The 21,178-nt window shown below is 39.6% G+C and overlaps 2 protein-coding genes across 3 annotated transcripts; one reads left to right on the top strand and one right to left on the bottom strand.

Moving 5' to 3' along the window:
- Positions 1-418: 418 nt before the first annotated feature.
- On the top strand, positions 419-2,007 carry LOC131245848 (piriformospora indica-insensitive protein 2-like). The gene has a single exon (XM_058245576.1). The coding sequence runs from the start codon at positions 479-481 to the stop codon at positions 1,814-1,816; it is 1,338 nt and encodes a 445-aa protein (XP_058101559.1). The 5' UTR covers positions 419-478; the 3' UTR covers positions 1,817-2,007.
- An 11,091-nt stretch (positions 2,008-13,098) lies between these two features.
- LOC131245849 (CRIB domain-containing protein RIC7-like) lies at positions 13,099-18,158 on the bottom strand. 2 transcript variants are annotated; one of them, XM_058245577.1, is made up of 5 exons: positions 16,778-18,158; positions 15,281-15,388; positions 14,865-14,968; positions 14,436-14,529; positions 13,099-13,580 (listed from the first exon to the last, which is right to left on the bottom strand). In XM_058245577.1, exons 1-5 carry the CDS (start codon positions 16,881-16,883, stop codon positions 13,216-13,218), a joined length of 777 nt encoding a protein of 258 aa, XP_058101560.1. In that variant the 5' UTR covers positions 16,884-18,158; the 3' UTR covers positions 13,099-13,215. The 2 variants fall into 2 exon arrangements, with proteins under 2 accessions (XP_058101560.1, XP_058101561.1); XM_058245578.1 differs by having other exon boundaries at positions 13,108-13,571; positions 16,778-18,154.
- Between the last annotated feature and the right edge of the window lie 3,020 nt (positions 18,159-21,178).

Raw genomic sequence — 21,178 nt, forward strand, 5'->3', positions numbered from 1 at the left:
CAAGTGTCCACAAATCAGAGGGTGGGATTGTTCAACCAATCTAATTTTCACATTGTAGATTAAAAACAGTAAATTCCACAAATCAGTCTGTTTAATTTACTTATGTATGCCATATCTAACATTTCTACGTACCTGCGTATCAACCGCCACACACAGCAAGAGTATCAAATAAATCCCCAGAGCCTTTATCTTCCGAAAATCAAAGTGGCGTTATCGTAAATATACGCAAAAAACAAGTCGAAATTCTATCCGTCCTTGCAATCCTGCCACACCACTTTTTGTCTCATATGCAACTACAAGGGTACTTTAGGCATTCGAAAAAGAGAATGGCCTTCCCGTAATTAATCAAATATCTCCCGCTCTTAAAACGCCGATCTCACGTCTCGTCTCAACTCATTTTCCTGTCACCTTCTTCCTCTCTCTCAAAATCTCTCAGGGCTATTTCCGTCATTAAAAGAAAGAGTGGCATTCTCGTAATATGGGCCCTTCTCTCACTCTCGTTCTTCTCTTCTTCTTCCACACAGTCTCCTCCTCTTCCGACATCCAACCGTTCCTTCTCAGCCCCGACGAGCAGGAATCGGCATACCTCGTCCTCGAGTCGTTCAACTCGGCGATTGATTGGCGATCCCTCTTCCCCGATGACCTCTGCCTCTCCGCTCCCCATGGCGTCGTCTGCGATTTTTTCCCCGATGAAAACGAAGGTCGGGCCCACATTACCGAGCTCAGCTTCGGCTACATATCTGACTACTCCTCCAACCCACCCTGCGGGCCAAATCCCCATTTTACCCCTCGCATTTCCTCTCTTCCTTTCCTCCGGAAGCTTTTCTTCTACAAATGTTTCACCGATCAGAACATCTCCCTCCCGGGGTATTTCTGGAATTCTTCTTCCCTACAAGAGCTCGTTTTCATGGAAAACCCATCTCTAGTTGGAAGCCTCGATGGCAATATCAGTAATTTCGACCGGCTTCAGAGGCTTGTTCTGTCGGGAACAGGGATTTCCGGAAATATCCCTGACTCGATCGGGGAATTACAGGAACTCGAACAGCTCGTCATTTCGAGGAGCCATTTCAGCGGATGGATTCCATCAACGTTAGGGAAGCTGCAGAAGCTGAAAATCCTCGATCTCAGCTACAACCGATTAGAGGGGAATCTCCCGCCAGAAATCGGAGGGATCCCGGAACTCTTAAAACTCGATCTGGGTTTCAATCAAATCGCTGGGGAAATCCCAAATCGGCTGGTGGAGCTGCAGAGATTGGAGTTCTTGGACCTGAGCTACAACCGCTTCGGGAACTTCGGCATTCCGCTCTTTCTATCAGAGATGCCGCAGTTGAAGGAGGTGTATTTGAGTGGGAACGCTCTGGGAGGGCAGATTCCAGAAATATGGGAGAAGCTAGGGGGCATTTTGGGAATTGGATTATCGAGTCTGGGGCTGGTTGGTAATATCCCAGCTTCAATGGGGGTATATTTAAGAAATGTGTCTTATCTGGGGTTAGATAATAACATGCTGGAAGGGAAGGTGCCTAAGGAGTTTGGATTGTTAAAGAATGTGAAGGAGATGAATTTAGAGAACAATCGATTAAGCGGAGAAATCCCATTTTCCGCTAATTTCTCCGCTAAAGTTGGAGGGAAGCTGAAATTAGAGGGGAATCTGCGTCTTTGTGTGGATTCGGGTATGAGCAGAGGGCATTTTGGGGATTTTAGTGCTTGCGAGAAGAAAAAGGCGATTCCGAATGCTGCACTGGTGTTCATCTCTGAGGGGTTTGTTCGAAAACCCTCTTTTCTGTTGATTTTTGTTTTTATTTTATTTCTTTTTTAAATAGTGGGGTTTGAAAAGAAAAAGATACTAAAAGAAAAGAGTAGCGAGTCATGGAAAAACGAAGTTTATACATTTTCATTTTGTTATTCTTCTTCTTCTTCCTTTTTCTTTTGAGTTTTAGAGGGGTTTTTTTTGGTAAATCTGTAAATTGCAGTTTATTACTTGGAAATATAGTCAGTTTTTCTGAGGCAGTATGCAAGGTGAAGGTGTTCGTGGGATATGGCATGTTATAATAGATTAAATGACCAAAATAGCCTTCTTTTCGCGAGGAATTACGTGAGCGATTCGATTGTCCCGCAGGTTTTTTTTGTCAATATAAGTGTCATAATTCAGATCAATCCCGACTGTTGATCTGTTGGGCCAGCATATGCCCAGGAAAGATATGGTTTGAAAATATTACTAATGAACTAGTGCAAAAAGAGCATTTGTCTACAGTCTGGTGTCTGTGTGGGCCCCATCATGATGTTTGTGTTTTATCCACACCGTCCATCCATTTTTCCAGCTCTTTTTAGGGAAGAAGTGTAAATTTAGACGGATCCAAATCTCAAGTGGACCACCACACGGGAAACAGTGGAGATGATGACAACCACCGTTGAAACCTTCCCACGGTCCACCATGAAGTTTAAGTGCACGAATATCCAATAAGTTTCCAACGGTTGGCATGAATAAAACACATACACCTGGTGGAGTAAATAACTTTTACATCACCCATCTCTCCGGTGTTTGTGAGAAATCCATCGCTATGTTTGCGAGAAATCCACTCCGTTCATCTGTTTTTATGGATTATTTTAAGGCAGTAGATCAAAAATCAGATGGATCCAAACCATCTGTTTTCATGGATCATTTTAAGGTAAGAGACCAACAATCAGATGGATCCAAAACTCAAGGCATCCGTATGAGATGAAACAGTGGGGATTTAGTCACCACAGATGAAAATTTTGTGTGGCCACAAAATGTTTCTTATCAGGCTGATTTTTATTATTATTTAATCTCTTATAAATGGTTTAAATGGCATATAAACATCAACGTTGAGCCTTTCAACGGTAGGAAACTCTCTACCTGTTTTTTTGCTTTTGTACGGCCGCTTGAATTTTGGGTCCACCAGATTTTTATTTTTTTCTCTTTTCCAAAATTGATCCTGGGTTTCTTGCAAACAAATAGATTGTAAACCTGGCATTTGAGTGTTCAAACCAAACTGTCCAAATCGAAATGCTGGACATTTAATAACTGTTGTGATGAAACCATTCAACGGCTCAAATTCATCAAACACGTGTTTATGAGATGGGATTGTTCAACCGATAGGATTCTAAATTGGTGACCTTCATGTAGTGGGTCCCACGAATTTAACTGTTTTATCTTGAGCGAATGTATGCCACGTGTACAATCCTGAATTGCATGATTGTCGAGTAGCACGCTCTGCCAGAGTATCAAATAAACATCAAAAGCCAGAACTAAAAAGAGCAACTGATGGCGGCCTGTACCCCCTCCCACGTTAAGTTCCCGTGGTCGGAAGCTATCTAGGGCTCACAGAGATTCTCGTGATAAATACACTCCGTCCAAAGTTTCTCAAGTTCACGATGGTACACTATAATAAAAATACGCAAAGTTCCAAAACTCGAGTGGACCACATGACAGGTAACAACCAAAAAATAAGAACTTCCATGGTCGAAGCTTTCTTGAGCTGGCCATGATGTTTATATGCCATCTAAATCCTTAATAACGTCATTACAAATACTATTAAGATCAAAATCTTATGTGGCCCATAAAGTTAGCGACCCATGGATGGTTATGATGAGGTTGATCACCATCTTTCACAGGGATAATTACTCCAAATCTAGGTAGCTTATCTGAACTCTTCACATAAATTTGTCAAATATATGGGGAGGAATAGAAAATAGGAATAATTTCTAATAAAATGGAAAATAAATAAATTAATAATAATAATAATTAAGTTTATCATCCCTTAAATAATGATATGGACCTAAAATAGGTTTCATAATAAAACTTCAACTCAAACTCTCTAAAATGGTAGCTTATTATAAATAATAAATTGACTGTCTACATACGGTCATGATTTTTATTAGATATTTAACTATGTTATTCTCTTAAATTTTCTAAGTAATTTTTATACTAGATTCAACTCTATAGCTCGGTGGATAGAAAGTTATAGTCGAACTAAAATTTATTATAGCTAATAAAAACATAAATAATTTGTTTTAAACTGCTCATATGATAGAATTTTACACATTTGGCATGGGGAGCCTGCCTGGCAGGGTTGGTGGCTAAAGTAGCATCTCTTTCCTCAAAATTATATAAAAAAACAAGTTGAATAATCTATCTTAGCTTGCGAGGTGGTGGCGATCACTTCCGCCCCCTATTAAGCCTTCTCTGATTCATCCTGAACATGAAAGTATTGGTGACCCAATCTACATTAGTTGGCAATGGTGGGTATTCAATCTCTACTTCTTTGTGTGATGTCAAATTCAAATTTGGACCCGCTTGATTTTTTAAGTCCTATCATAATCTCATGAAATTGATGGACGAAGTGGATTTATTAGGGAAATCTATATGGCAAAGATAGCTTTCTACCGTACCACATACACCTCACGTGATTGGCTAGTGTAACTCACACCATCTATATAGCTACTGTATTGATGTCATTAAGTTCCGTAGTCTAATCCATATTTGGTGAGCCTGTCTTAAGGCTTGATATGAAAAATAAAACAAATATAATTATCAAGTGGACCACACTAAAAAAAGCAGTGAAGGATTGAAAGTCTACCATTGAATTTCTTTTCAGTGTCATGGGAGTTTTGGATCAATATGAAATTTGTTTTTCCTCTTCATTTACGTCTTTGTGATCTTATGGACAGATTGGATAGAAAATAAATGTTATGATGGGCTTATAAATTTTTTTAATAGTGAAAAATATTACCTCGGTTGTTATTTGTGGGGTGGTTAAGATGATCTTTAAATATGATTTATTTTTTAGGTGATGCTCTAAAATGACCTCTAAAAATGGAGGAACAGTGTAGATATAATAAATACATCACTTTGTAGTCATGCAACGTTGACCTCTTTTGAACCGTTTGTACAACTGGGAGCTCGAGGAGCGTTAGTGCTCGTTTTCGAGCCACACGTGCCTACAGCTATAGCTGCTGTGTGGTACACCAGCCAATCCGCTTCCCGCTTCACCGGGCCAGGCAACTCGCGCAAAAGAATGCCACGTGTTGCTTTATAGTCGCGACGCGATCCATGAATGCGGAGAAGAAGTCGCTATCATTGTATGGCACATTAGACATGAGTGTCATGTCACCCTCTGCATGGCGCAACCAATCCTGCGCAGGATGCATGCCCATGCACGCCATTTCCATGACATGCACGCCATGTCACCTGCTGCGTCACATCTCAGCCGTAGACTACATGCACGACATAATGCAAGGAGGGTTCACGTGATCCTCGACCTGTGGATATTCTATGGCTGCGGTAGGTACATGTCGTGCGAAGACGAGCACGGACGCTCCCCGAGAGATCCGAGTTGTACGAACGGTTCAAAGAAAATCAAAGTTTTATGGCCCCACGGTGATGTATTTATTATATTACACGGTTCATCTATTTTTAGAGATCACTTTAGATAATTATTCGGAAAAACGAATCATATCTAAAGATCATGACCACACTATAAATAGCAGTAGAGGTCATGATTTTCACCTTAAAATATTTGTATGGCCCACCATAAGATTAACTTTCCATCCAATCTATTCCTAATGTCACAAGGACTTGGATGAAAAGGAAAAACAAATTTTATATTGTTCTAAGACTTCCATGACCGTAATAAGAGTTTCAATGGTAGACGTTCCCTTCCTACTGCTTTTTTTAGTGTGAGTCACTTGATAATTAAACCTATCTTATTTTTAGTCTCAAGCTCTGAGAAGAGCTCACCAGATTAACTTTAATATCCCCAATTAGTGAGATATATAATTTTTGACACTATGGTTGTGATAAGCCCGCTAAAATATATGTTTTGTCTAAAAGTGATGAAATTCCAAGTCTTAGATGGATCGAAGCACAAGATCATGTTCGAGTGACTAACCAACGATTTTTAATCGTTGATTGATATTGACAATGTTTGGACTTTGGACAATGCTGATCTACATGAACAATGTTTGGGCGGTGCCGAATATCATCAATGGGCCATGTGCCTAATAGAATGATAGTGTACAATGACATACATTTATACCTGCAACTATTCAAATGATTTTAGGTGTAATCCAAGCTCTCACCTTGGATTACAAACCCTCTCAAGGAGGGGATTGGAAACCCCCTGGATTGGCAATCCCCAGTTGCTTTATGCTGCCAAACAACCAAGGGGATTTGAAACACCCTCTAATCCTATGAAAAGGAAAAACAAATTTTATATTGTTCTAAGACTTCCATGACTCTAATAAGAGTTTCAATGGTAGACGTTCCCTTCCTATTGCTTTTTTTAGTGTGAGTCACTTGATAATTAAACCTATCTTATTTTTAGTCTCAAGCTTTGAGAAGAGCTCACCAGATAAATAGGTAGTTTTTTTCATAACACATATCTCTTGAACCTACTGGACTTGCTGAGGTGACTGTGGACTGTGGACAGGAAGGACGCGGATGGGCTATTGACAGGTTAAGTAGCGAGACTTATACTGAAGTTATACGTCACCCAGTTCCGTAGGTCCCACCATGATGTGTGTTGTATCCCCACAGTTCATCCATTTGGAGAGATTATTTTAGAGTATGGGTACAAGAATGAGGCAGATACAAAGTTGTAGTGGAACCCACTACAGAAAACAGTGGAGACATCGAGTGACATCCACCGTTGAAACGTTCCTAAGGTCCACTGTGATGATTATTTAAGGTCCAACCCGTTTATAAGTTAACAGAGACATTAAAAAAGGAAAAATACAAATATCAGCTTGATTGAAAAACTTTTGTACCCATTAGAATTTTTTAACGGTGGGTGTTACTATCTCCACTGTTTTCTGGTAGGGTCCAGTGGAGCTTTGAATCTGACTCATTAGATGGATCATGTCCTAAAATATTCCATTTGGGGATACAAAACATAAGTCATGGCCATACCACATAACTTGGTGTCGCCACTTCCGTGGCAAATCTGGCCACTCAACCTGCCAGTAGCTAATCCGCGTCCGGACAGGAAGCCCGTGAAAAAAAAAAAAAAAAAGGCGGGAACGGATTGGCCACTCCCCCTGATACCAGCCATTGGCTAGTGGTTGGTGCTTTATGGGGCCCACCATGATGTATGTGTGCCATCCATGCCGTCCATCTATTTTTATATATCATTTTATGATATGATATAAAAATGAAGAATATTTCAATCTCAAGTGGACCGGAAATAGTGTTGAATGAATTTTGACCATTAAAAACGTTTTGGGGGCCATAAAAGTTTTGGATCAAGCTGATATTTATTTTTTCCCTTCATTCAAGTCTTTATGACCAAATCAACAGAGTGGATGTCAAATAAACAGTAAAGTGGGCCTTAGGAGAATTTTAATTGTGAATATCCATTCATTATTTTTGTCCTGTGGTGTGGCCCACATAAGATTTATATCCCTATCATTTTTTGTATCAAGCCATAAAATGATCTGTAAAACTATATTAACGGAATGGATGAAACACGTACATCATGGTGGGCCCCACAAAGCACCGACCACCAGCCACAGGCCGGTGTCAGGGGAGTAGCCAATCCGTTCCCTAGAAAAGCGGAAGCGGATTGGCTAGTCTGCCGCACACCACCGACCTAGCTGATGTGTTGACATCACCATGTTATGTGGGTCCCATCACGAGGTATGAGTTATATCAACACTGTCCATTTACTTGACGAGATACTCTTAATGCTTGAACCGAAAAATAAGACAGACCAAAAAATCAAGTGAACCACAATGTAAAAAAGCAGTGGGAGATTAAATCGTATACCATTGAAATCTTTTGGGGTCAAAAAGAAATTTTGGATCAATATTATATATTTTTTCCTGTTCATCCAAGTCTGTGTGACCTTATGAACAGATTGGATGGAAAATAAACGCTAGGGTGGGACCTACGAATTTTTTAAGCGGTGAGAATCGTCGTCGCCACTACTATTTGTGGTGTGGTCCACTTGAGATTTTGATATGACTCATTTTTGAAATAAAGATATAAAATGATCTATGAACGGTGTGGATATGATATATACATCATTGTGGGGCCATGTAACTTTGATCCCCTTTGAACCGTTCGTAAACTCACGACACGTATCCAACCAGCTAGATTGGTGGTGTGCGGTACACCAGCCAATCAGCTTCCCAAAAAAGATCCGTGGGACCTACACAGATGTCCATGTGACATCAACACCATCCCACCATTTTGCCAGCTTATGTTAGGACCTAAATCATAGAATCGAACAGATTAAAACTTCAAGTGGGCCACACCACAATAAACAGTGATAACATGCGCTCGAACGTACAGTAATTACCATGCTTTCAAGATATGCAACGCCCACCCTTGATGTGTATGTGAAATCCAATCCGTGAAACTGGTGAACATTCTCATCTTCACTGCACTCCCCCGTAATCATTCAGATCAAAACCTCAGGTGGGACACACCACATGGAGGAATTAATCAAGCCTGAAAACTATATATCGCATTTTGTCACATACCCAAATATTGGAATGTTTTTGGAGTTTCTTTATTCCCCTCATCCTAGTGGACCGGCGCTAATGACTAGATTGGATGACCTGTAAATAACAAGGTGGACCCCATATTTCATTTAGAAATTTTTCTATGTAAATATCGGGTAATTGTTTAGTATAGATTCGACCTACCACCTATCTTTTTTTATTCGATCTGAGTAAAACTTACTTTATCAAACTAAACCTCTACCTATACTGATGAGCTAATAAAGACAAAAATATTACTACTTTTTTCAACTACTTTACCTTAAAATCAGGAGTATTTTCATTCAAAATCTTTTTACCGTACGCTAAAAACCTACTTTTGTAACATAAATTTTCAACCATAGAAAAAAAGAAGAAGATGGAAAGCGTGTACGGTGCTAATTTTTTCAATACCCAGTGTCCCCAGTCATATGGAGTTTGTCGGAAGCTATGTGGGGCTCACAGAGATTCCGGTGGCAAATCAACTGCGTCCATCAGCTTTTCAAGAAAACAATAAGACAGGAGTCCAAAAATCAGGCATCCAAAACTTAGGTGGATCACACCAAATGAAACAGGGAGAACGGAAATATCCACCAGTGAAACCTGCTTGGAGCCGATCCAGATATTTATATGCGATCCAAACCGTTCATAGATTTATTACCAATCAGATAAACTATATTCACGATTATCATCCTTATACATAACTCTGTGGCCTCCACAAAGTTTCCAATGGTGGATGTTTAGTCCCCGCTTTCTTTGTGGTGTGGCCCTCCTGATTTTTGGATCTACCTGATTTTTCTTTAATTTCTGTCCTATTGCGGCCTTAAAAACTTATGGACGGAGTGGATTTATACAATCATCTCTGTGGGCCCCACATAGGTTCCTGTGGCCAACTGCACAGGCAATTCGTGTCCGGAATTTCTACGGTGGATGTCACCTCTCCAGTGTCCTCCATTGTTCCCTTTGGCGTGGCCCACCTCCTCATCAGGCATCATATTACCTATACTGATCCGTGTCCTCACCATGAACATGTCGTGGCCCAGCTGACCGGACTATCTTAACCGTCCGATTGGACGGGATGATTTGGGGCCACTCATTCTTTTGATCAGATAATATTATATTTTCAAGATGTGGATCTTACAATAAAGGAGCGACCACAATCATTTTTCTTTTATAAATCATTTCTTCTTTTTATTTTTTCACTAAGTCAAAATTCATTGCTCATGAATCCTGAGGGAAATACTATAATATCCACCGTTGAAATTGTGCATGTCCCACCTGTTAGAGTGAATCGTGGTCTGCCAGCTCTGCCTCGTGGATAGGGGTGTACATCGAGTCGAACCGAGTCGAGCTAGCCTCAGCTAGCCTCAGCTCGGCCACTAGCTGACCTCAGCTCGAACTCTGCTTAATTGGCTCGGTCCTCGAGCCTAAATGGCCAGCTCCACGCGGTTCAGTCAGCAACTCCAGCCAGTTCGAACAGAGTTCACCATTGTAGCATTTTCACAAGCACCTAGACTACACCTTCAAAATCTCACTGTATTTGAGATAGCAACAATGATTTTATAAGTATTTTATTAAACACCTTATAAGCAACATAAAAATCAAGAAAAAAAGGACGTTGGTTTCATATGCATACCTTTCTTGCCACCAGCCACACTTCTTTAAGTTATTTCATCAAACACTTGGTGAGCAACATCAATATCAAAGTAATTGAGTCACTGAACTGGTTCGATCCAAGTTTGATTCGAGCTGGGTTCGATCCAAGTCGAGTCGAGCTGGGGCCAGCTCAAACTTGGCTTGAACTCATTTTCGAGCTCAAAAAACCAGCTCGACCCAGCTTGAACTCAGCTTCCAACCAAGTCGAATCGAGCTTTTTCGAGTCAAGTCAAGTGAGCTAGCCGAGCTAGGTCGGTTCGTGTACACCTTTACTCGTGGATAAGTGTATGGCCCACTGCAGTTGTCACAGTTCGGTTAATAGATAAGATTCAAAGACAAGAAAAATTTATTACTCAATTTCAATTATGAATGAGGAGATGGCACTAGATTGATTGTAATTATGTTTAAGAAGACATATTTGATGGGTCCTTGCTCTTGCTCAGGTGCTAGACTCTTAGGAGTTTCAATACCCGATCAAGGGTTCGAGTACCCATAGGTGGTGAAATTCCACTAGCGTGAGTGTGTGGGGGTGTGTGTGCGTGTGTAAAAAAAAAAAAAGAAAAAAAGAAGAAGAAGAAGAAGAAGAAGACATTTAATTAAATATGGTCTTTACTTTATAAGATTTGGAGATTTTTAAGAATTCGAAGTTTTTAGTATTTATTGCCCAACCGGTTAGTAGATAAGATTCAAAGACAAGAAAATTTTATTACTCAATTTCGATTACAAATGAGGAGGTGGCACTAAATTGATTGTAACTATGTTTAAGAAGACATATTTGATGGGTCCTTACTCTTGCTCGGGTGCTAGACTCTCAGGAGTTTCAACACCTGGTCAAGGGTTTGAGTACCCATAGGTGGTGAAATTCCACTAGCGTGAGTGTGTGTGCGTGTGTAAAAAAAGAATAAGAAGAAGAAGACATTTAATTAAATATGGTATTTACTTTATAAGATTTGGAGATTTTTAAGAATTCGAAATTTTTAGTATTTATTGCCCAACCAGTTAGTAGACAAGATTCAAAGACAAGAAAAATTTATTACTCAATTTCGATTACGAATGAGGAGATGGCACTAGATTGATTATAATTATGTTTAAGAAGACATATTTGATAGGTCCTTAGTCTTGCTCAGGTGCTAGACTCTCAGGAGTTTCAACACCCGGTCAAGGGTTCGAGTACCCATAGGTGGTGAAATTCCACTAGCGTGGGTGTGTGTAAAAAAAAAAGAAAAAAAAAAAGAAGAAGAAGAAGACATTTGATTAAAAGATAAGAAAAAATATTAGCTTGACTATACTTATGGGGGTGTAGAAAAGTTGTTCAATGATTATTATATAAAGGTGAAAATAAAATAATGGATCATCCAAAGTGTCCAATGTGTTGGGATTTGAGACAGAGAATTGGGATCACAAATAGATGCAAACGATGGCGTATAGGAGAAGGAAGTTGTTGCCCTGTGTAAATAAATAAGATAATAAAAGATAGGAGCTCCACTCCTAGCAACTATGCACAATGGAGATTAAGAGGAGAAGGAGGAGGAGCCCTAACCTTCTCGTTAGAGAAGTTAATCGACGATTTTAGATCCTGACACTTCTTTGGATGAATTGAACTGCTATTATGGTTTGAGTTGATGTCTTCGATGGCTTCGATGGCTAAGATGAGGCGGATGATTTAGGTAGGATGGATGTGATGGATGAGATGGGCTAGGAGTATAGAGAAATGGTTTCTCTCTCTCCCTAAATTACTTTTTGCAATGCAAACAGTCTTGCTGAATTCTCGCACAGATGATAGATGTTGTAATTTATAAAAAGCCAAATGCAAATGGTTGACTAGACCATTAGAGGAAATTTAATTTCTGCTAGTGGCCATGTTTGGTTGAATCCCAAAGCACTACAACCCATTATAGCCTAGGAATTCGTGAGAAGTAGCAATTGGCTTTTGAAATTAGCAGCAAAAATTGAATTTTCTATACTTAGTTGATCTCGAATTTTCATACACCACTACTATGTTATTACCCTAAGCACCATATAGTGGTTCTTGAATAGTCGAGAAATGTCAATGGATTTTGTATTTCTACATGCCTAAAGGGGTGACTTTGGCCTTATTTTGGTGTTCAAACAGTTCTAATGAGGACTTGGGTCAATTTGGATTGAGTTGGGAAGCTTGCCTTACTTCCATGCCGTCCATCCATTTTGATAGCTCATTTTAGGGTATTATCTCAAAAAATGAAGCAGATCTAAATCACAGGTGGACCACACCACATGAAATAATGGTTCAAACACAAGACATCCTGCTTTGATGCCACTTTGATGCACGACGGTTAACCATTTGTTTTAAAAGCTTGAACTGATAGAGCATTGCGAATTAATCCATTTATCTCATAGCTCAGGCTCCACATCGCATAAGTTAGGACCTCGGTCGAACCCCCCTCATGGGCCTCACATTGCATGGGTTAGGACCTCGGCCAAACCCCTTTCATGAGCCCCACGTCACATGGGTATCACATCACGCGAGCCACCTGCCTCACACGGGCCGCCCACCTTGAGTGTGTCCCTGCATCCCACAGGCTACCCCCTCGAGCCCAGTGTGAAAATGCCCATGCATTAACATATTTCAATAATCTAATATGTTTATGTTTATGTTTATATATATATATATATATATATATAGGAGGAATCAATATTAAATCGGATTTATTTCAAACGTTTGATTACTTGACTCTTTTCCTTGCCAGGCGGCCCTATACGTCCAAGGCTAGGCTAGGGCTAGGCTAGAGCCAACTGGGCTAGCCAAACTCGGCCTGACTCTAGCCCAACCCGTTTCTGCCCCTACTTTCCAATAGTATTTTTAGTTCATCAAAGCATTGTTTGGTAAAATCAGATCTATAAAGGATAAAAGTTTTATTCAACAATAAGCCAAGCAAAATTGGAAAAAGAAAATGTTTTTTTTTTTTTTTCATCAACTAATGAGGCATGTTAGCAATATAATGCTCAAAATTACATTGGATTTTCATTTTTCTCTTTTTTTTCTTTCTTTTATACAAGCCATGACATTCCCAAGCAATATCATTATGTATCATTTTCTTTTTCTTCTTCTGTGGATTTTATAGCGGGCAATTGCTCGGTATTCTTTGCATCTTGATCTGAGTAAGAAGTGCCTTGAGCCTTTGATCTGCCTGATCTTGTCGACCCGCCGCTTGATGACCCCTTAGATTTCTTCCGACGAGAGCTTTTCGGGACCGCGGGCAGGTCAGTCGCCATCGAATCGATAGAATTGCTTGAATTTTGGTGTCGCCTTGGTTGTCTAGGCGCATCGGATGAATCTCGGCTTTGAGAACGAGAAGAACTGCCGGATGATTGGTTGCGTCTTGACGGCTTGGGTAAATCTGGCAACTCTGGGGTTGGAGAGGCTTCCATTCCAATGTCTGTAATTTCTAATAAATTTAAGTTAATTATGTAATTACTGATTTCCAGTTTGCAAGAAAGTCTAAGTGCACTCTAATCCTATTGGTGGCCCATCATAAGCTACGGTTGTATTGGGCAGTTGTGGAACACACATGGTGTTTGTGTGACATCAGATTGTATGCAAGTTATTTATAAAAGAAAAGTGGTTCTTAGACATCTCTTGTTTGATTAGCATTTTGTTCCTAAATTTAAATTTTTATAATTCGAATGCAAAATACATCCAACATGACCAATAAATATTATTTATGTGCACATGTTAGATGAGAGTCGTATAACAAAAAGTATGAAACTGTTTGAATGCTTGTAAATGGAGCTAACTGTAGATGATTTACAGTATGTTTGAATGCCGAAAAACACATATGGATGATTTTCAGGCTGTAAATCAGTTACAGCATTCAGCTCCATGTGATTTATAGACAAGAAGATGTGATTTCATTTACAAGCTCTTCATTTTCTGCATAATGGTAAATGGAAAGATTGGCTCTCCATTTTTAAAATTTGACAATTTAGAGACTATTCAAACACAAAACCATTTAGCTTAAACCATTTATAGGCGTCCAAACAACTACTAAAGATTTTTCTATACAAAATGACAATTTTATTTTTTTAATCGTGTACTCTATGTCTGACACACTCACATAGCGCTTTTCATTGACGGGGAGTCATTGATAAATAGATTCAGTATGTCTTAATCTTTTTTTTTTTTTTAGCAATACTTAAAAAAGAAAACCATTTTTCAAACTTTTCATTTTGAAGGTTTTCGACATTTCCAACGTTAAATATTAAAGTCTATTTTAGCATAGAAATCAAGAAAAGAAATAAACCTTCCGGAGCCCAATTGGCTGGAGAGTCTTTGCCTTCTACAGCACTACTTGGAGGCGCTGATGAAGTTTCCGGCCCTGACCTATACTCATTCATCTGCGTTTGTGAGAAAAGAGAACATGTCAATCTCAACTTTAAAATTTTCAATGATCTAAAACGTTCATATGATGGGCCTAACCATGGATGCAGGATAGACACAGAAAACGACTCTTTATGTTGAAATGTTGCAATTTTGATAGTTTTGATTATCTTCACTTAGAACATGGACCATCTCCTATACATTTGACTAATCAAATGATTGAAATATTTCAATTTGGAATTTTTTTTATTTTTCTTTTTTGGTCTATCTTCCATTGACAGTGCGCCATGTTAATGATCTTGGCCATTGAAAAGGACCTGATCCAATGGCCAAACACCAAAGATATGCTTACCCAGGTTGGTGGATTTACAGAAGGCCCATCCCATCCTATGTGGGCCACATGCTTTACGTCCGTTGGATGACCGATCTGCATCTCATGCTCTTTACAATTCGGGTCTGCGATAAAAAAAAAAAAAAATCTAAATCAGTCCCTTCTAACCATGAAAGATTTATCTAATTTAGCCACAAATATAAATGAAATTTATATTGAATATTCAAGCCCATAGCATATTCATAGTTATTAAGGAAAATCATGGAAACCAATTTGCTAATCATGAATTTAAAATGTGGGGCCCACCCTCAATTAGGTGGGACAAGCTTTGAATGGTGATGATGATGATGATGAGTGAGGACTAGGTTGGATCAATTGTCTGGTCCCATCATAAACTGGGCCTTGATTAAAAGGAGAACGCATGATCAATCACATACCGAAGATTTGCGAAATATATCTCAATCCTTTGAAAAGGCCCTTCATCTTTGTTGTCATCTGAGGTGGAAAGAGCTCCACTGAATTCTTTCGTCGATGGAGTCGAAAATCTATGTATGAAAGAAAAAGAAAAAAGCAAAAAAAGAGAAGGGGAATTAGCTAATTCCAAGTGATTTTATCCGCATAAGAAATAGCACGACAATGACAACAACGATGATGATGATGATGAGACGGTTTTGGGAATAACCACTAAATTCTGATGTATGATAATTACTGTTTGAGATGCAACCCGTAATGTTTATGTGGAATCCAAACCGTGCATCTGGTCTGCCTTTAATTTTCCACTGCACATCCCAAGAATCATCTTGATCCAAAACTCAGGTGGGAAACACCACAGGGAGCAATGTACAATCACCCTTAAAATCACTATATTCACATGGTGAGGCCCACTTGAGTTTAAGAATGGCATGATTTTTTATATCCCTTCATCCTGGTGGGACACACCTGATGACTGAGTTGGATGGCATATACACTACACAGGGTACCCCACATTCCATCTGGAAGTTTGCCAGTTTCTTTAGCTTATTCCCTTAGGTGTGGCCCACCTGAGCTACTCGATTTTGGGATTGGGGGAGGGGTGCATGAATGTGGGCCCTGCACGATTCAGAATTATGGTAGTTACCATGTGTGATCATTCCCCAATTGATGTGCATTCTCATTACATAAAAGTAGGGAAGGAAGATGGAAGAAATAATTTCAAAATACATAGATAATAAATTTCAGAAAAGCCCATACTTCTATAATACCCTTGTTTGTAATTCTAATTGAAAATAGCACATTGAGATTTTGATTTTTAAAAAAAATTGAAATCTGGAAAGAATAAGAAAACTACAAATTGCAAACAATCTCCCTGAAATCCAAAAGCAAGTCTGATAAACATAGACTACAATTGCAATAATTCCATTCCAAGATTCAAATGTAGCAACGGGCCATCGAAGGCCAAATAATAATAATAATAATAATAATTAAAAAACCCTTTACATTGGATTTTCAAATTAACCTGGAAATGGGTAGTGTGGAATTCTTATTTCCAGGTTTATAACTGAATCATGGGACAACCAATCATCAATCCGGACCACATCCTAACCATCTAATTAACAGCATGAAAAAAAAATGGACAATTAACTTTTAGTAGAAAAAAAATAGGTTTGGTTATGATTTCGAAAAATCTATCTGGTGGGCCCCATCAATGGATTATACTTATAATTCCGACGAAGCGCTTTGGCTTAAGAGGAAAAAAAAGAAAAAAAGGACAGTTTTGAATCATCTAATCCGCACAAATTTTGAACATTGGCCTGCTAATGTGGTATGGAACAAATAGATAGATTGGATTGATGATCGGCCATCCGTCATTTGAAAGCTTCGAGAACATTGCTAACATTCTTATGAAGGTGGGTGACTCTATAGCATCTCCCTAATTTTTATAAGAGATATTGCACCTTGCGAATCAGATTTTCCACCGCCGTGTACAGATCCGGACCCTTTATCGTCCGAATCTACGTTATGCTTTCCGATCGGCTCCATGTGATTCCACTGGGCAGACATAATATCATCTCTGAAATCTTTCCTTAAGAATATAAAAATATATTTTTAAAAAAAATACCCTAGAAAAACCCTAATTTCTTAAATAATGTTATATCAACGGACAGAGGTGGATAGAAGGAGGATGAATTAGATTGCAAATCCATTCAAACCGAGCTTTTGATCGATGCTCCTCCGAACGCAACGGCCCAATTGATGCCGATGCATAACAATGAGGTGGGATTTTTTTAATTTTAGGTGAGAAAATGAAGGGTGGAGCGAAGAAACGGCTAAAAATTCGAATTTCCAACAAAAGCTTGGGTGGAGCAGTTTTGACGAGTCCTTTGCTAAAAGCGCGGGAAGAAACGGTCAAATTTCAAAAAGAGGTTGGAGGAGCGACGGTTGGAATGTACGTTGTGGAATCGAGTTGAGGAATTACATGGACCTCGACCGAGGACAGGAAATATACTCGAGCCTTGAGTTTGGACAGTTGGAGCTCATGGATCAGCAATCTGGACTGTTGGTGTGATGGGCCCCACTTTCATTAGTGGACTTTTCTAAGATTTGTCTTGGTTGAACGGTCCTAACCCTTCTATGGGTGGCATCCATATAAACGGTTAAGAAGAAATATAGCAATAGTCCATGTTTGACAAGAAAAGAACAACTGTCAGATGGTGACTAGCTTTCCAATGTAGGAGAGGTTGGAGAGTTACACTGACACGTCACCGAATGGCCCATTAGACCAACGGTGTGGATACCCTCATCCATTCCTCGCCCTAAGCAATTTGAGACACGTGGGACCCATGTTTCAGTGATGCAGGCAATAGAAACAAATCTTTATCGTGACATTTATTGGCAAAATCTCGCAGAAAATAAAATAAGTACATGAAACTACACCACTAATAAGGATTTTACATTCCCCTACCTTTTGAAAAACACTTTTTTCAAGGAAATTTTCAAAAAGCTACCTCATTATTTCAAATGGGGTGGGTGGCTTGACTGGACCACTGTAATGTTTAAGTAAAATCTACTGACCACCAATTGTGTCACCCCATATTAGGTCAAGAGCCTAAAAATCAGCTTCATCCATGATTTAAGTGGACCGCATGATTGGAAATACTTTACAAGGCAATGCTCGCCCTTTAGACTATTTTCACCGGTGAGGCCCACGTGAATCACGGATGGATATGATTTTGGGGATACAAGCCTAAATATATAGAGTAGATTTCATATAATTATCATAGTGAGCCCGGTAAATATAAGGGTACATCTCTCAACTTTCTTTTTGGTCGGGCTTATCAGAATCACAGGTCAACATAATTTATTTATTTTTTCCTCTGAGCCTAATATTATATTAAACATCTTACTGTTTGGTGGATCTTAAATAAACATCACGGGTATCTTTATGTAGAGTTCTAATTTATTTGAATAGTCTTTGTACAACTAGAGAGAGGGACATTGGGACTTATTTTTGGTGGGGCCTACCATGATGCTCATGTGAGATCTACTTAGACCATTAGATGTGTAATCTCATTTTAGACGTTGAACAAAAAACCGGGCTGACTTGTGATTCAAGTGGGACACATTGAATAAAATAGTTTATAGAGAGACATCTATCCTTGATTTTCACCAAGCCTAGTGTGAGAATTATATGAAATCCATTCAAACCATTAGATGCCAAAATCATTGATTTCTAATCCATGATGACCATTAGATGTAACAATCATTGATTTTCACCAAGCCTAGTGTGAGAATTTAAGCCTAGGGCCTAAAATTCAGGCTCATCCATGATGACCATGACAACGGAAACAGTTGGGAGGGTGATTGTTGCTTGTACACTATTTTTAATCATGTGGTCCACCTAAATCACATATGGGGATGATTTTTTTTATACCTTGGCTTTACATGAGGTGACGCACCTAATGGTCGGGATTGATTTTACATAAACATCACAGTATGTCCCCCAATTAGTCACCTCATTTGCTCACACGCAAATCCATTTGACCTTTAAAAAAAGTTCTATGGATTAAGGAGGCAATTGTTTAAAAATATTTTTGAAAAAGATACCGAAATATAAATTCTATATTAATTAGGTATTTCTTTGAAAAATTTCTAATAAAATATTAAAAAGAGAGTTCTTAAGTCCAACGGGTTGGTCTTATAAGTTATGGTCCACTAGCAGAAAACTTCCAACCTTTTATGCTCCTGCCACATCCAATAGGTTAGCAAAAATATTGTTAGGTTTTGAAAATCTCCCTTGTACATGCTATTGGTCTAATGGGCAGATTGTAGACAGATCATGCCTCAAGAATCTTCCCGATATACAGCTGAAAAGAGAGATATACATCAACGGTCCACATACAACTGAAAAATGTCGTAAGATTTGTGGGTGGGATCTTCCAATTTGGGTGGTTTATGGCACATGGTCCGTCCATGGTGGGAGGCAACTGGATGCAGACCATTAAGCTCTGTGGGGCATACCGTGATGTTTGTATTATATCCATTTTATCCATTCATTTGGCCAACTCATTTTAGGACATGAGCCAAACACAAGGCAGATCTAAAGCTAAAGTGGACCCCACTACAGGAAATGAGGATTAGGACAACTACTGCTGAAACCTTCCTAGGGTCCACCAATGTTCATATGATATCCAACCCGTTCATGAGGTGAGTTCCACTTGGATAAAGGGAAAACACAAACATCAGCTTGATCCAAAACTTTTGCAGCCTCAAGAACTTTTTAATGGTGAGCGTTATATCCCCACTGTTTTCTGTGGTGTGGTCCATATTTGAGCATTGGATCTACCTTAGCTTCAATGGTCTCCGCCAGGCTAGAAAATAAAATTTTGAATAAAACCAGCCCAATGGTTCAAAATCCGGCCTTAGGCCAACCCCATGCCCGGGCGGTTGACCGCTAACTCATGTTTGGGCTCATGTCCTAAAATGTGGCAGCCAATGGAACATACATCGCAGTGGACCCACAGAGAGCTTAGGGCTGCAGGAATTCTCTTATGGTTAAGCAAAATTAATTAAATGACGAAAATGCCATTGAACTTATTAGTAAGCCGACCTCTTCATTAAGTAACCTTTGACGGCAAGATAGTCATTTACAAGAGGTCCGGTGAGTTCAAAATTAAGTGTTTCAATCTATTATACATCATTAGGGGGCGTTTGGATTGTGAGTTACTTTAGATAAGCTACTTGTGCTCAAGTAGGTTATCTTGATTTGTAATTATTAAGTAGATAAATATATTTGGTAAATAACATATTTCCAACATTACACAATTACTTATTTGGTACACCCTCATATTCACCGTCCATCATGTGGGGCCAACTTTTGATGTGGATTGTTAACCGTGTGGGCCCCACCTCTGATATGGGTTGCCTATCGTGCGGGGCACACTTTGGATGTGTGTCATCCATCATTAGGGGCTGACCTTTAATGTGCACAATCTATTATATAGGGCCCACCTTTGATGTTAGTCATCCATCATGTGAGGCCCACCATCAATGTTATTGTCAATCATGTGAGGCTCACCTTCAATATCCACCACCCATCCTATGGAGCCCTCCTTTGATGTGGACTGTCCATCATGTGGGCCGCACCTCCAATGTAGGTCATCCATCATGGAGGGCCCACCTTGGATGTGGGCTAGGGCCGACTTCTGATGTGGAAGTCCATCATGATGTGGGTCATCCATAATGTGGGGCCCACCTTCATTATCAATTGCCCATATATGAAGTCATCTTTGATGTGGACCATCCATGTGGACCCCACCTTCACTGTGGGCTGCCCATTGTGCGGGGCTTAGCTTGGATGTGGATCATTCATCATTATGGGCTGACCTTAGATGTGGATCATCCATCATGTGGGCCCAACTTTAATGTCAACTGCCCATCATGTAGAGCCCACCTTTGATGTGAACCGTCCATCATGTAGGCCTCACCTTTGAGGTGGCTCATCCATCATACTGGCCCACTTTAGATGTGGGCCATTTATCATTAAGGGCTGATCTTTAATGTGAACCATTTATCATTAAGGGCTGATCTTTAATGTGAACCATCCATTATGTGGGCCTACATTAATATGGGATCATCTATCATGTGGGGCCCACCTTAGATGTGGATCGTCCATCATGTGAGCCCCACCTTCAATGTGGACAGTCCATCGTGTGGGGCATCCTTTGATATGAACTATGGGAGAGCTTCTTTTGATATGGGGGGGCGGGGCGCGGCAGAAAAGTAATAAAACTTAGAAAAGTTGTTTTCGGCGATGATGCGTACACCATACTTAAGTAAAAAAAAAGTAACTTAACGAC

This window comes from Magnolia sinica, chromosome 5 (assembly GCF_029962835.1).
Source record: "Magnolia sinica isolate HGM2019 chromosome 5, MsV1, whole genome shotgun sequence".
In the NCBI taxonomy this organism is placed as follows: domain Eukaryota; kingdom Viridiplantae; phylum Streptophyta; class Magnoliopsida; order Magnoliales; family Magnoliaceae; genus Magnolia; species Magnolia sinica.

Coding starts and splice junctions, on each gene's coding strand:
- LOC131245848 (XM_058245576.1), top strand. CDS start 479: ATGGGCCCTTCTCTCACTCTCGTTCTTCTCTTCTTCTTCCACACAGTC.
- LOC131245849 (XM_058245577.1), bottom strand. CDS start 16,883: ATGTCTGCCCAGTGGAATCACATGGAGCCGATCGGAAAGCATAACGTA. Junction 14,530..14,864: donor CTGTAAATCCACCAACCTGG/GTAAGCATATCT, acceptor TCACAAACGCAG/ATGAATGAGTATAGGTCAGG. Junction 13,581..14,435: donor AGCCAATTGGGCTCCGGAAG/GTTTATTTCTTT, acceptor TAAATTTATTAG/AAATTACAGACATTGGAATG.